Consider the following 16,646-nt stretch of genomic DNA (forward strand, 5'->3'; position numbering starts at 1 on the left):
TCTTCCTTTCTTTCTGTAACAAAATCTATCATTCTTATAAAGGCTCTTTTAAGATTTTTATCTTATGGTTTCTGCCACGTTGAATTAATCAGAGCCTCCTGTAGGAGGATCGTTGGGCTTATTGTCAGCTTGAAAATCATAGAGAATGAGTAGTCACAGCCCTGCACTATGCAGGGAGGAACACATGATGCCATCACACTGCCTAGCATAGCCAAGAATTGAAACTGGGTGAATTTGTGTCAGTAAAAACTGGCAAATTCAGAAATTTTCATGTAGTCTTTCAGAACAGGGTTTCTGGTGGATAAATGGAACTCTGAAAAAAGTGACAACCAATGGTAGAAGACCATGCATTACTAAGGAATAACTCACACTTTCTCCTAAACACCAGCAACAAATTCATTCCTGAAATTATGATGAATTTTATGTTTGACCACAAAAATTCACTAGAGAAAAAGAAACTATGAATTGTATTAGAATTTTATTTTTATTGTATTTTATTTGCACAAACATTAACAGTGAGAATAGAGTTATCACAGGAATCATGAATATTCATTAGTGAGAGCAACAATTCTGACTCATAATGTCAAAACATTGAAAGCTCCAAGAATTCAAATAGTAACAGAGCTCTTCTAGGATTCAACTCTTTAACACAGTAAGGGAAAGCTGGTCATTGAAGTGGATGACATTACTGTGGAAATGCTGTCTCACATTCCTCCCTGTGTGCATCAGACTGCTCATACAATGGGATAATGTGCATATGTAGCAATGCCACAGTGGTTGTTCTGGTCTCTAATAATCTTCATGTAGCCTCCAATGCCCCATCTTCTACCCCAGCTGAAAGGAATTATGATTTTCATTTAGTAGAAGTATAACAGCATGAAGAATTTATAACAACACTTGACAAAATGACACCTTCACAGAAGTATCAGAAAAGGAAGAGGGTCTACTTCTGATTACTAAGGAGAATATCAAAGAAGATTCTAAATGCTACAGCATTACAAACGTGTTATTTTCTACCCAGAGGTGATTCATAAATAGCACAAACTTAATCCTGACACCCAGAAACCAGTGGAGGAATGAGAATGATATGATAATATATTTTGAGAAGATTGTTCAGTCTGGAAGGAAGGTAAATGGCTAAGGACTAGAGGTCAAATTCCTGATCCATTTAGAATCAAGAGTGATATTACAGTGCCCCTATAACACAAATTATTGAGACATGGGAATAGGGCATACCTGGCATAAACAGGCTAGACAAATTAGACAGTGACCTTCTACACCAACAGGAGACACTGCCTCAATATAGAAGTTGGATAATGTTTGAGAAAATAAAGCATCAGACCTCTACAAATGTTCATTTGTGCATACACACACACATACACACACACACACACACACACACACACTCACTCGTTCACAGACATAAAGATATGTAAGTATTCATATATGTACATGCCACTCCATATTTACATAGGAAAACAAGAGCACAGTTTTTCAATGTAAGTGGGAAAGTGTTTTCTAGTCTATGCATCCAATTACTGACCGCAACAGGCAATTTTGTCATGAGTCTCCTAGAAGGGCAGCCAATATTCTCAACCACTGACCTATCTCTCTAGCCCCTGTAATTTTAGATACAGATTTTTTGGCAGATCATACCTGTTCTTGATTAGCCAGTACTTATTGCCATCTGTTTCATTTCCCTCAAATCCATAGCCAACCACCAGAACTGCATGATTCACAGTATTATTGCTGCAATTTGGCTGACGATAAATACCTGAGAGATAAAATGGAAGCTTTTGTGAGGCATCCATGACACATGACAGTGACCACTGCCAGAAACTATAGGTAACCATTTTCAAAATTTTCTGAAATGATTTAACTACCATTAAAGTTAATATTTGAATAAATTGTTACCAGGATTACTAACATGTATAAAGCTTCACACACAAAAAAACCCTGAAGAAACCCAAATCAGATTTGTTGATAAACACTTTTTTATGTGGACATGAGATGAGTCCTTAGAACCGTGTGTTTTTGCTACTACTATCTCATAACGTCTTAAACTCACAGGATATAAGTTACTTAATTCAAGATACTCTCTTAAAATTTAATTGATTACCTGGGCAGTAGTGGCGCACACCTTTAATCACAGCACTTGGGAGGCAGAGGCAGGCATATTTCTGAGTATGAGGCCATCCTGGTCTACAAAGTGAGTTCCAGGACAGCCAGGGCTACACAGAGAAACTCTGTCATAAAAAGTCCAAAAAAAAAAAAAAAAAGAAGAAAAATTTAATTGATTTCAGATGATCATTTACTATAATTATATAAAACAGCCAGCAAACAGAGGAGAGTTGTAAACTTATCTATCCAATAAATTTTATGAATTATGACATATTAACTTGAATTTGTGTGTTCAGATGAGAACATCCCAACATCCCTCAGGCTTATTGAATGGACAGGAGGAAAATCCAGAAACCCATAATTCACATCACATTTTACACAGAAAAGTCAGCCCATGAATATGAAGTGGCATGGGGATAATACAAGATTTTTTAAAATTTCATCACACATGCTAACCTCCATCGTAGAAACTGAATCTGTTAAAGGAAGCATCAACTGCAGCAGAGATGGGCCCAATAGTTGCCACAGCTTCCATTAGAATATCCTCGCTTTCTGGGAGGGACACAAATCCTGTGATTTCAGCCTTAGAATTCTTTGGATTGTACCTGCATGGTCCTTCCTTTAAAAGAAAAAGTGGTAAGGGAGTCAATTACTTTTGCCAACCTGTAGCAAAGCAGAAGTCACAACCACAGCACTCTGCAATTTGCAATGCAGCAGAACATGTTACATTCTTGGCTGTTATTAGTTATCTCAGAAAGTGAAAGTGTACTAGGAAATCTGGAACAGAAAATTAATCCTCTTGCCTTCAATTATGACAAATTGGTCTTCCTATTCACAAGGACTTTTATTTAAGACTATCTTTAAATAGTTTATTTATTTTTATTTTATGAGTACTAGTTTGTTCTTTGGCTGCACATATATCTGTGCACATGTATTGAATGCCCTGGATATGAAATTATAGATATCTGTGAGCTGCCATGTGAGTGCTGAGAGTTGAACCTGGGTCCTCTGGAAAAAGGAGCCTATGTTCTTAATATCCAAACAATATCTCCAGGCCCCCAAAAATTTTAATGACAGAGAAGTTTGTATTATATGTACAATAGTTTGCAAATTATTCCTATTTACAGAACCAAAGAGAGCTGCATGGAAATCATCACACCGAAAAGATGTGCAAAAGATGATACTTTAATGACAGCATTGATAGTGCAGAGATTTTCTGCTAACTAATCTGAACTCTGAAGGTAGATAAATGTCCCTACAATTGTCCAATACTCCAAGATGAGTTGCAAGGACAACATAGGATGTCAACTTACTTTTCCTTCATAGGGATAGGTTGCCTCAGCCTCCAGACCTCCATTGTTCAAAACATATTCATAGGCAATGTATGGATCACCCCATTGGCAGCCATCATTTCCTTGAGTTTTAGTACAGTCCACTAGGTTCTGCACACTCAGAGGGGTGAGTTTGCCAGTTTTGTTGAACATCTGTCCTTCTATGGCACCAGTCACAGCAAAAGCCCAACAAGAATTACAGAATTTCTAAGCAGAAAATAAAATATGGTCATCCACAAAGAAACACTAACTACACTTACAACAAAGGCAACATACAACTTATGAAAATTATATACTACCAGTTGATAGATGCTTAGGAAGGGATGGTAACTCTCCTAAGGACATAACTCTCAGTTCATTGTTCTTGCCTCTTTTTTGTGTGTGGACCTATTAGTTTTATGTGTTATTAATGACAGTAAAATGGAACATCAGTTCTATAGAGAGAACAGGGCAGAGGTTGTTTATTAGAAAGTGTGTGTGGTGATTACTAAGATCAATACATATTTTAAAATTATAAAAATCATTCAATGAAGAATATATTATTTAAAAGATGAAATGTATCAGAAGACGGAAGATCTCCCATGCTCATGGATCAGTAGAATTAACATAGTGAAAATTGTCATCTTACCAAAAGCAATGTATAGATTCAATGCAATTCACATCAAAACTACAACATAATTCTTTCCAGATCTTGAAAGAGCAACTCTCAACTTCATATTAAAAACAAAAATTTCAGGATAACCAAAACAATTCAGAACAATAAAAGAACTTCTGGAGGAATCACCATTCCTGACCTCAAGCTGTACTACAGAGAAATAGTGATAAAAATTGCATTGTATTGATATATAAACAGACAGATTAACTTATGAAATAATCAAAAATGCATGAATAAACCCACACACTTATGGGCACTTGATTTTTGACAAAGAATCCAAAACCATACAATGGAAGAGGGAGAGCATCTTTAACCAATAGTGCTTGTCTAACTGGAAGAGTTAAAATACATGCATATTTATCACCCTGCACAAAATTTAAGTCCAAGTGGATCAAGGACCTCAAAATAAAAAGACATACACTATATCTAATAGGAGTGAAAGTGGAAAATGATCTTGAATGCATTGGTACAGGAGACAACTTCCTGAACAGAAAACCTATGGCTCAGGCTTTAAGATCAACATTTGATAAACAGGACCTCATTAAAGTTTTCTGTAAGACAAAGGGCATTGTTAATAGGACAAAATAGATGCCAACAGATTTCAAAGCGCTCTTCACTAATGCTACATCTGACAGAGGACTAGTATCTAAAATATATAAAGAACTCAAGAATGTAGGGTCCACTAAACCAAATAACCTAGGTTAAATGTGGGATACAGAGCTAAACAGAGAATTCTCAGCAGAGTAATCTTGAATGACCAAGTAGCACATAAAGAAATGTTTAGCATACCTATTTGTCATGGAAATGCAAATCAAAACAAGCTTGAAATTACACATTATAGCTATCAGAATGGCTAAGAACAAAACCTCAAGTGACAGCCCATGCTGGCAAGGGTATGGAGCAAGGGGAACACTCCTACTTTGCTGGTAGGATTGCAAACTTTTACAACCACTCTGGAAATCAATTTGACAGTTACTCAGGAAATTGGAAATAGTTCTACCTGAAGATCCAGCTATACTGCTCCTGGGAATATACCCAAAAGGTGCTCCACCATGCCACAAGGACATGGGCTCTAATATTTTCATAGCAGCATTATTTGTAATAGCCAGAAACTGGAAATAATCAAGACGTCCCTCAACCAAAGAGTGTATACAGAAAATGTGGTTCATTTACACAAGGAATACCATTCAACTATTAAAAACATGGACATCATGAGGTTTTTAGGTCAATGGATAGAACTAGAAAATATCATCCTTAATGGAGTAACTAAATACCCGAAAGGACCTGCATGATATATACTCACTGATCAGAGTATATTAGCCATAATGTATGGAATATCAATGATACACTCCCACAGACCCATAGAAGTTAAACAAGAAGGAAGGCCCAAGTGAGGATATTTGAATCTCATTTAAAAGGAGAAAAATAGGAGGGACCTATGGAGAAAGGGGGAGGGGAGGGGAATGGGGGTAGGATCAGGTATGGGGAGAGATAGGAGAGAGGCACAAAGAGCCAGGAGAATAAATGGAAATCTGCAAATACTAGGGAATGAGGGTATGGGTAGTGTCTAGGAATTCCCAGAGACCTGGGATGATGGTAGGCTCCCAGGAGTCAATGCGGGTATCCTGAAGTGCCTAACAGTTGAGACATGGAACCTAAAGAGGCTATCTCCTATAGCTAGGCAGAACTAAAAGTAAAGGGATAAAGACACCAACTGACTCACAAAACTTTTGACCCAATATTTGTTCTATCTAAAAAAAAAAAAAAAAATACAGACACAAAGATGGAAGAGAGTCTGAAGGAACAGCTAACCAATAATCTGCCAATTCAAACACATCCCTTGGCTAAGCACAATTTCCTGATACTATTAATGCTATTCTGCTATGCTTACCGATAGGAACCTAGCATAACTGTCCACTGAGAGACTCTATCCAACAGCTGACTGAAAAAGATGATGATAACCACGTCCAAACACTGGAAAGAGGGCAGGGACCCTTATAGAAGAGTTAGGGGAAGGATTAGAGGCCCTAAAGGGGACAGGAACCCCACATTAAGACCAACAGTGTCAACTAACATGGAACTCTGGGAGCTCTCAGAGACTGAGCCACAAACCATAGAGCATACAGAGACTGACTAGAGATCCCCAGCACATAAGAGCAGAAGGCTGCTTTGTCTGGCCTCAATGGGAGAAGATGTAACTAAACTTGCAGTGACTTGATGGGTCCCTGCATGGGTCAAGCAGTACCTAGGGGGGCCCACCCTCTCAGAAGTTAAGGAAAGGGGGAATAAGGGAAAGGTACTCTGTGAGGTGAAACTGGGGTATGGGCAGCATTGGGGATGTAAATTAATTCATTAAAAAACGAATAGCACATCTCTCCATACTAATTGTTCACACAGAAACCCCAACTCTTTTTCTACTCAACATGGTTTAAGAACATGGACTTCTGACACTGTCATACCTGTCTCCGTACTCGAGTCACATAGCCTTTCTTTCTCCAGTCCACAAATTTAGGTAGAACATCACGAACTGCCCGCTTCCTGATGATTTTTCTCTTCCTGTGACTCCAGATTGGAAAATTGTTCATCATTTTTCTGAATTCTTCAGTAGTCTTCAAGGAAAATCCACAAAGAATTATAAAACAAGAGATCCCACTCAAGAAGAACACAATGTGAAGAGTTCCATGCTACACTCACCAGGTCACCAAATTCATTCATTTTCAAGGTGAAGTTATTCTTCCCCAGGCTATTCTCCCAGTTGTGCAGTTTGATCATTCTCATGTTTTCTTCCCATATTGCTCTCCTCCGTCCTTCTTCCTCCTAGAAATGAAGGTATAAGGTTTACTATTTATTTCTGATTAATTCCTGCAGGTAGTCTTGCAGCTGCAGGTGAATAAAGATTAAAGGAAAGGTTTCAGGACAATGTCACCATTCTCTGCATACTGAGGAAAGGGGAATCTGGACACCATTTGTTCACAATGATAGCAATTAGATAATCTCTGAGTGTGGCATAGACTGTTTCACCTATAATTGGCCTTGACAATTCAAAAGGAATGCTAATTCATTCATGGGCCCTTCTGTGGTTCCATTAGTTTCTGCCTTACTAACCATGGTGTATGATTTTTCATACTGTTTCTTCCAATCATGCCATTCATCATTCAAATTGGGATCAAGTGCTAGGGCACCTGAGCCCACTCCCAAACACAGGATGGCCAAAAAGAAAGCAGGACTCATTCTCAAGACCTGGAGAAGAAAGATATATTAAGACATGAACATATAAACATTTACAAAGTATCTTCTTACTTCTTCCTCAGAAATTAAGGCATCTATGGTCATTAAAATTCTTTGAACAATTCTTTCAAATACCTTTCTGGAGATTGTAGAAAAGGGCTGAAGATATGTTTGAACTCAGCCAGACACGGGAGTTTTATTAGGTCTAATGCAAAAACAAAAAGAAGTGCACATGTGCAGAATTGTAGCAATGGAGATGTAAGGGGTACTGCATGATATTACTTCAGAAAGATATATGTGCACAGGGATGGCCAGAAAGTACAAGCAACCATGGATTTTGAGTATACTAATTCACTGTTTATGCCATGTAAAACTCCTATTATGTGGTATCAGCTCCGAAATTCAAGATGAGCTCAAGGTTCAGGCAATTTGCATCATATTCCTTTCTAACATACAGCAGGTGGTGGGCTTGTCTCTAACTCTCCCTTCTTGAATGGAAACTTTGTGTAATATCTTCTATAAAGAATGATGGCAGAACCAGGTACTATTCTGCCCCACTTTTGAGACCATGAGACCAAACTCCTCACTCACTACATCAATTAGAATAGTATTCATGGTGAAACCATACAAAGCCAGATAGGAGTCAAGCTGGAGTACGAGAGAAAGTATTTAAAGGGCTTCCATGTTCAAGATGCTCTGGTTGCTATGGCAAAGTCTCCATATCACCTGGGAGGAACATGCCAGTTTTTACTACATCTGCACATGCCAGTATAAGTTGTTGAACACAGGAATTATGGGCAAAAGAAAAATATCTATTGCCCAGGAGGTGACAATGATGGTTACTGGTGTTCAAGGCAACAGATGTAACACTTTTTGGACAGAACCACACATGCACTTATTATGAACTTACACAAACCTGGACCCAGGTAGAGCCTAGTTTCCTCTTTGCCTTCTTCATCCCCCATCCCCACATCCCACTCACACACACCAGGCTGAGCCTTAGAATTTATTCTCTTTCTTGGGGATCTGTGTAACCCTCCATGAAGTCTCTGAAGGCTCCCTTCTAACTCTGTATTAGCAGGGCCTTACCTGTGGTGATTGCTGTTTCCTCAGTGTGTTCTGCAGAGTGAACTCTTCAGAAATTGCTGAGGTTCCAGGATCTGTCTCAGCAACCCCTCACTCAGGCTTTAAATCCCAAATGGTCCCATTCCTTAGTCCTGGTCGTCTTCTGATTGGCTGTGTTGGTGACTGGATTCGGCCCCCAGGCTATGGAAATTCAGACATTTTTAGATATATAATCTTAGTTTGTGCTAATGGGGTGGGTGTGTGCAACCTCTGTGTACAGTGGAGAACTAAATTTGTGAACCTTGCCAGAGGAAGTTAGATAGCAATCTTGTAGGCCTTGGATCACATTATGCCTAACATTTTGCTGGCTGGTGGTGTTCCTTAAAAAAAACTGTGTGGCCTTGAATTCTCACAGTTTAGAATGGAAGGTTTTGGTTACTGACCCTTACATGGGCTTAGTTAATACATTCTATTTTGTGATTAGTTAACAGCTAATGTGTGATCCTGTGAGTAAACAAACCTTGGGATGTTGTATTGACTGTGTCTTGGTAGGACACAGCTGAATCTTGCAGAAATCTCTAGGAGACAATGATACCCAAAGTTGTAAAAAGTATTTGAAGTTGAAGACTAAGAGGGGGAATAAATGGTTTGCTTGGGGAGGAGTATCTCTTGAAACTCTCTGACTTTTCTCTTTTGGAGGCTACACTGAACAGCCATGTAGAAAAACCATCTTATGTATCATTCTTCATGGTGGTACACACTAGGGAAGTTCTATATTTAACATTTTCATGACACACCCTGGTGTACTTGGGGGCATCCACATTGTTTTGCAACCAGTACAAGAGATATTTATACGGTTTTCCTCTTCAAGGTAACTCTCAATAAAAATCCTCTAGTCCATCCCTCTTTTAGAGCCCACCCTTTCTTTTTTTCCCTGTGTAGATATTTGGCTACTGCTTTGCACTGTGTGATTTTCCTTACAAGAGTCTTGGTGAAAGGTAATTTCCATGCACTGTTTTTAAAAAGTGGGAGAGTTAAGAGACATGTTTTCCGAAAATAATATCACCCACCTTTTTCTTATTTTCTCAGGTCGTATTTTACTGTATGCTTCTTAGATGCCATATTTCATTGCTCAGTTATTATTATTGCATATGCTGGCTTCTTCAGATAAGGAAGAAATATAAGATATTCATGTACACTGTAATCTACTATGTGTATAAAATCTAAAACTAATCTTAAGAGTTGCTTAATGTCACAGAGAGAATGAAGTTTAATTTAAGATCATATATGTTTATTTTTGAGAAATCAGGAAGTGCTACTAAGGGGCTTTGGGGCTTACTCTATTACCCACAGTCCTGTGTGATCTGTTCACCTTCTGCTCATGTCTTTGTTCAGAATTCCTATTTATTTTTAAATCAATCTTTTGAATTTTATACAATACATGTTTAGTATATCTTTTCATTCCCTGCACTCCTCCCAGACCCACACTCTCCCCCTACAAATACAACTTCACATTCCTTTTCTCACTTCCTGAGTGACAGAAAAGGGGCACTAAGAACATGGAGTCTGGATTGTGTTGGCCAGCCATTCCTGAGTCCCTTCCTTATATTCTGTGTGATATGAGCAGTGTCACACCATTGGAGAAATCTGGTTTTTGCTTCAAGCAGGTAACATGAACAGATTCTTGGTTAGTGGCTGGGCTTTCTGAATATTTTCATTGTGCTGGGATTTTTGTCTGGTTAAGCTCTCCAAGTCATATGCATACTGTCGCAGTCTCAGTGTTCTCACATGTGCATATGTACTTTGCTGTTTGAGAAATGATATTTTCATAAAATCAGCTACCACCTCTGACCTTTGTTCTTATCCTGTTTTTCACAGATACCTCAGCTTTGGGGGGAAAGGTATGATAAAAAAAAATCCTATTTTGGCTAGAGGAAGTGGCAACTTCCGGATTCACATCCCCTGCTGCTAGGAGTCTTAGCTAGAGTCACCACCATATGGCCCCTGGGATCCTCACCCGTTCCAGGTCTAGGCACATCCTAGAGATTTCTCTGCCCTCTGACAATTTTTATTCTCTCCCCTGCTCTGCCTGCAACTGATTCTCCCACACCCCATTTCCTTCTCCTTCCCTTCTACACAGTTCTCTTCCTCCATCCATGCTTAGAGTCAGCCAGTTCTGGAATGGTTTGAAGTAGGAAACAGCATTGGTTGTAGAGGTAGCTTTAAAGACTGATGGTCTCTGACCATCTAGCTCTCTAACTATACTCAATGCTTACTTATATCTTCTAAAAATTCTAATTTTTTTTTTGCTTATTCTTGGTTAAAAACCACTGTCTTAAGCAACAAGCACGTGTTGCCTAGCAGCAGGGGATTAAGTAAAAAGAAACTTATTGCTATCACTGCCTTCTCTGTCCAGGAAGCCAGAAGCCTCTCTGGCTAGTCTGGTTAAGTCTTTGTGAACCAGGGAGAAAGGAAAGGCAAAAAATCATACAGGCAAATATGCACAGACACATAATTTATACATACATTTACATTCACATTCTCATTTATGCATTAACACATTCACATTTTTGGGGGGCCTAACCACCTGTCTCATACATTCCACAAGTATTCATGCATGCTTACAAACACAAACATCCACACATGTATGTACAGGTAAACAGACACATAGATCTGGATAGATGGATAGATGGATAGATAGGGCAGAACTTCCAAAGCCAAACCACTCAACCAACAATTTTATTTCTTTTCTTTGGCCTTTTTATACTTTCTTAGGCAAAAAAGTAAATTACCTCAGATATAAAATGTTGCATCAAATGGGAGCTACAGAAGGATGTTGGGATTGTGTTCAAAGCAGTGTTTCACTATAATATGTTTATTATAACTTCAAAGCAACAGATTTCACATGGCCTTGAATTATCATGGTGCACACCTGTGGCTATATCCTTGTACCTAAATGTTTTTCCTTGGTTTTATTTATTATTAAATTTATTTCTCTACTTTACACAAATTTTTCCCAATTCTATGTCTTTTTAGTATAATTATGAAACATTGTACTTTGTATCATGAAGACTTTCCTTACTATATGAGGAGTGGGCACATTCTCTTTTTGATTCTAACTTATTACATCTTTCTTGCAAAGCAACTATGACCATTTATTAAAACTATCTTCCTAAAATTATTTAAATCAAATCAGGAATTCTAAAGAACCATTAATTAATCTAAACATCATTAATTCATGAAAGTTTATTTTATATTGATCTGCAGGGAATCTGATCAATATTGTGGGGTAATGTCCAGGAATTAATATATTAATTTAATACTGACAGGAAAGACATATCAGCTTCAAGAAGCAATCCTGATATGAAGTCTCTTTGGAACCTTGCCTTTGAGCTCACCCATCACAGACATTGCAAAAACAATGGACCACCTCCAAGAAGGCCACCTGCTAGCCTTAGCCTATGTTATATGGCTCCTGACACATTCTTCTCCAATATCTATTTTATTTACACTTCTGATAAAGATTCAAGCATCCTTTCCTGGGGCATCTTTGTTATTTGACTTCTTTTGGGGCGCTGGATTGTAGAGTGGTTATCCTGTTCTTTATGGCTAATATCCATTTATAAGTGCGTACATATCATGCATGTTCTTGTTTTGAATGGCTGAGTAGGTTTTATTTAAAAAGGAACTACATTTTCTTTATCCATTCTTCAGCTGAGGGACATCTAGGTTGTTTCCAGTTCCTGGCTATTGTGAATAAGGATGCTGTGAACTCAGTTGAGGCAGGACTCTCAGTGGAGGGATAAGGACAGTAACCCACAAAATCTTTGACCTATAATGTGCCCTGCCTACAAGAAGTTCAAGGACAAAATAAAAATTAGAGACAGAGGGTATGGCCAACTAATGGCTTCCCCAAATTGAGACGCTTTCCATGGACAAGAACTAATCCCTGACATTAATAATGAAACTCCATTATACTTGCAGACAGGAAGATAACACAACTGTCCTCTGAGAGGCTTCACTTAGCAGCCAACGGAAAAAGATCCAGTGGCCCACAGCCAAACATTAAATGGAGCTTGGAGAGCCATATGTAAGATTTAGGAGAAGAACTGGGGGACCCAAAAAGACAGGAACTCCAAAGACAGTCAGAGTCAACTAATCTGGACACTTGGTGGCTCTCAGAGCTTGAATCACCAATAAGGTTAGACTAAGACCACAGCACATATATAACATATGAATAACTTTGTCTTCATGAGGATCCCCCTGTAGCTGAAACTGTCTGTGAGTCTGTTTCCTGCCTGCCTTTCTGAAAAATGGTCCACCTTGTCTTGCTTCAGTGGGAGAAAATATAGTTAGTTCTGTGATGACTTGATTTGAGTATAGGAGTGGTGTTGGGGGATCTAACATACAGAAGGGGGCTCCCCCTATGAAAAGGAGAATGGGGGAATAGGAGGAGGATCTCCATGAGGTGTTGTTGGGAGGGGTGATATTGCAATGTAAAGTGAATGAATAAAACAATAAAAAGAAACCCATCCCATTCATATCAAGCACTCCCAGTTCCCTGGCTCTGTGTTAATTGTTATCTACCACATTTAGAAGCGTTTCTAATGTCAGTTGAGAAATTCCTTGATATGCATATAGCAACATGCCATCAGAACCCTATTATTGCTAAGTTCTCTAGTAGAATAATAGTAATGTTTCCCCCTGGATCTATGAAATCTTGTCGTGGGTTCCCATCTCATTAATTGTGTCAGGTATGGTCTCCATATCAGGGAGTTGACCTTAAATCCAATAAATTGTGGTTGATATTTCCTAACATTCCTGACACTGTTTCACCAATTGGCATATGGCAGGCAGGCCATCCTTGTATCTCACTGAGTTTGAGGCTGGGTGACATTACTGTTTACTTTTCTTCTCAAGTATCATGCAAATGTCTCATAGCATTATGAGCATCATCCATTATGAAGGTAACTTCCTATTGAAAAACAAATTTCTCCATATTTTATGGCTTAAGAAAAGGGTCACATGACTCAAAAGATGAAATGTATTTTTAGCCTCAGGGTTTTATTTACCAAAATATGACTAATTGGGGTATTTCTCCATTTTATGTGCTGACTTATTTTAAACTTCTTTTATGTATGTATGTATATATGTATGTATTTTATGATTATTATACAGTAGTAGGTTTTCATATGGCTTTTCAAATGACCTTTAGTGTTAGGTGTTCCTCCACATACTCCCTTTCTACCCATAGCAAAGAATATTTATATCAGATAAAGTAATACATCATTATGTCCAGAACTGACTGACAGACCCATTTTTATTTTTTTTGAATTTTTTTATTACATATTTTCCTCAATTATATTTCCAATGCTATCCCAAAAGTCCCCCATACCCTCCCCCCACTTCCCTACCCACCCATTCCCACTTTTTGGCCCTGGAGTTCCCCTGTACTGGGGCATATAAAGTTTGCATGTCCAATGGGCCTCTCTTTCCAGTGATGGCCTACTAGGCCATCTTTTGATACTTATGCAGCTTATTTTTATAATCTGCTAAAGAACTAATAGGAAAACACATTGCTCAACTATATCCTGTACCTGATGAGTCAGATTCCAAATGAATTGTATCCAGACACTAGAGTTTGCTCAAGACCCTAGCATTTTTTTTTACCTTTACTGAAATTTGGAAACCACTGTTATGGAGTTATTGTAAAATGACAGCCAGAGCATTATTGATGCTTTTATTTCCATGACTGCTAACACCTCACTAACAGGAATCACCTCTTCCTGGAGTAACAAAATGATGGTACATTTGCACTTGCAACTTCATTACAAATATATTCATCTTTTTTCTCCCACTTATCATAATAGGACTCTAGGATTGATTTTTCTCTAAGCATTGTTTTAGAACACACAAATCCATATGGTAACATACAAAATTACGAAAATAAACAAAGAAGAATTGTGGAGAATTAACACATGGTGTCTTTGAAATATTGTGCTATAAGATATAAAGGGATGTATATATAACCTTGCAAATATGGCATAAAACATTGAAATATTCACTTTGAGATGAAAACTATTACCTAACAAAGATTTCAGTAAGCTATTATAATGCTACATAAATGAAAATAGCAAGAAAAAGGACTCCATCTTTGTCTTGATGTTCCACTGCATCTAATAAGTTAAAATCATTCATAGTGGTGCATATATCAACATTCATTCTATAACTATGTATTTCAGGATGCTTACAAAGGGAAATATGTAAATTCTGAGGTAATGGACATTTCTAATCACCATGTGTAGGTGTGTACATAAAATTATTTCTTCCCTAACCTAAAGAAAGAAATGCCCAGGAATATACAAGGAGCCTACAGAACTCCAAATAGATTGGACCAGAAAAGAAATTCCTCACGTCACATAATAATCTAAACACCAAATGCACTAAACAAAGAAAGAATATTAAAAGCAGCAAGAGAAAAAGGTCAAGTAACGTATAAAGGGAGACCTTTCAGAATCACACTAGATTTCTTACCAGAGACTCTGAAAGCCAGCAATTCCCTAGACCCAGCAAAACTCTCAATTACCATTGATGGATAAACCAAGATATTCCATGACAAAACCAAATTTACACAATATCTTTCCACAAATCCAGCCCTACATAGAATAATAGAGACCAACATTTCAAATGTAAATGTTCAAATCCTTTACTGTTAGCTCATCACTGACAGTATATCAGAGACTACATACAGGAGAGAAGCTTTGTGAGAAAAGATCTTTACCTGAAAATTATGTCTAAGAAAATATCTAGAAATTTATAGCAGGGGTGTAGGTGGTGTGGGTGGTCTGGGAATGTGGGGGAGTAGTTCCTACTGGAAAATATGTGGCATGTATTTTACCTAAGCAGAATTCTTTGCAACACTTGAGCCTCTACAGTAGAGTTTATTATAAATATCAGGAACTTGTGAAAACATTTATGTAGTGTTCAAATCTTAGAAACTATGAAGCATTTATGCTCGAGAAATTGAAAATGTGAGAATGAAGAAAATTTTTCAGTTTGTTCACTATCAAATATTTCATAATAAAGAAAGTAAAGAAGCGAGAAGAATGTTTAACACTTTCTTGGAGACTGAAAGAATCCATTGCAGGGGAAATCTGATTATGATGGATAATACACCCCTCAAAATAGAGATTGACACCAATAGCATTATGCATAGTTAATTCAAATGAAGAAACTCAGACAAATCATATTTCTGAAAAGAGGATTTGACAAACTGAGCCACCAAAGTAGAATGCTCTTCATGTCAGTATTCCTACAGATACACAGATTACCGTGGGTGTCAAGTATTCATAATTGTTTCTTATGCTGGTTTCAAGTTTCAGGATAGCAACTGTCTTTGAGTCCCTTGTGCTCTGGTCACCTACTCCTTCCCCAAAGTCCTGTATGTAACTGCAATGAATTTCATTGGTTGAACAAGTTGAAAAAAAATTCCACACTCATTCATCAATTAGGTTCTTGGCTTTGCAGCATAACTTCATGTAAATTTTTGATAGTATTTTTTCAATTCTTTATCATTATTTTTCTTTTTAAATTTTTTATAATTTTACTTTTAAGATTTATTTACTTATTCTATGCATGTGACTACACTGTTGCTCTCTTCAGACACACCAAAAGAGGACATTGGATCCTATTACACATGGCTATGAGCCACCATGTGGTTGATGAGAATTGACTTTAGGACATCTGGAAGAGCAGCCAGTGCTCTTTACTGTTGAGCTAACTCTCTAGCCCCCTTATTTTCTTTTTTGATTTTTGTTTTTTTCTTTTTTTCCTTCTTGGCATTTTATTAAAACTTGAGAGCTGTGGCTTGCTGCCATTGATGACGACTAAGGGCTCCCAACAGCCAAACCTTCAAACACAACTTTTTAGCAACAGTCATCTTGCTGCAGCTGAAGCCTGAGGTGTGGGCCAGGAAGAATTTTCTAGTGTAACAGAGCAACTTAAGATTCTTTGGGCAATGCCTGGAAACACAACACAAGGCCTTTCTTCATAACAGGTGAACTGGATTGTTCACTGAGTGATCAAAGATTTTATTTATTTAAAAGCAGATATCAAAGTCATGTATGGTACCCACAATTCACTGCAAAAATAATGGCTAGCACTTCTGGATCATTGTATGAACAGCTCAGTCAATGGCTAGGCTGCATCTTAACCAATATGCAGACTTCTGTTCCGGGTCAGGTTGA

At 37.9% G+C, this 16,646-nt stretch overlaps 1 protein-coding gene across 2 annotated transcripts; it reads right to left on the reverse strand.

Moving 5' to 3' along the window:
* Nucleotides 1-465: 465 nt before the first annotated feature.
* On the reverse strand, nucleotides 466-8,491 carry LOC110308212 (cathepsin R-like). 2 transcript variants are annotated; one of them, XM_021180612.1, is made up of 8 exons: nucleotides 8,425-8,491; nucleotides 7,213-7,347; nucleotides 6,802-6,924; nucleotides 6,567-6,716; nucleotides 3,435-3,659; nucleotides 2,578-2,740; nucleotides 1,657-1,774; nucleotides 466-834 (listed from the first exon to the last, which is right to left on the reverse strand). In XM_021180612.1, exons 2-8 carry the CDS (start codon nucleotides 7,336-7,338, stop codon nucleotides 735-737), a joined length of 1,005 nt encoding a protein of 334 aa, XP_021036271.1. In that variant the 5' UTR covers nucleotides 7,339-7,347; nucleotides 8,425-8,491; the 3' UTR covers nucleotides 466-734. The 2 variants fall into 2 exon arrangements, with proteins under 2 accessions (XP_021036271.1, XP_021036272.1); XM_021180613.1 differs by lacking the exon at nucleotides 8,425-8,491 and having other exon boundaries at nucleotides 735-834; nucleotides 6,802-6,921; nucleotides 7,213-7,338.
* Nucleotides 8,492-16,646: the final 8,155 nt, after the last annotated feature.

The sequence above is a fragment of the Mus caroli genome, chromosome 13 (genome assembly GCF_900094665.2).
Source record: "Mus caroli chromosome 13, CAROLI_EIJ_v1.1, whole genome shotgun sequence".
NCBI lineage: Eukaryota > Metazoa > Chordata > Mammalia > Rodentia > Muridae > Mus > Mus caroli.

Excerpts from the sequence above, each read along its gene's own strand:
- LOC110308212 (XM_021180612.1), bottom strand. The coding sequence starts at position 7,338 with ATGAGTCCTGCTTTCTTTTTGGCCATCCTGTGTTTGGGAGTGGGCTCA. Across the intron at positions 6,925-7,212 it reads ATGAAAAATCATACACCATG|GAGGAAGAAGGACGGAGGAG; the intron begins GTTAGTAAGGCA and ends CTTCATTTCTAG. Across the intron at positions 3,660-6,566 it reads TGACTCGAGTACGGAGACAG|AAATTCTGTAATTCTTGTTG; the intron begins GTATGACAGTGT and ends TTTTCTGCTTAG.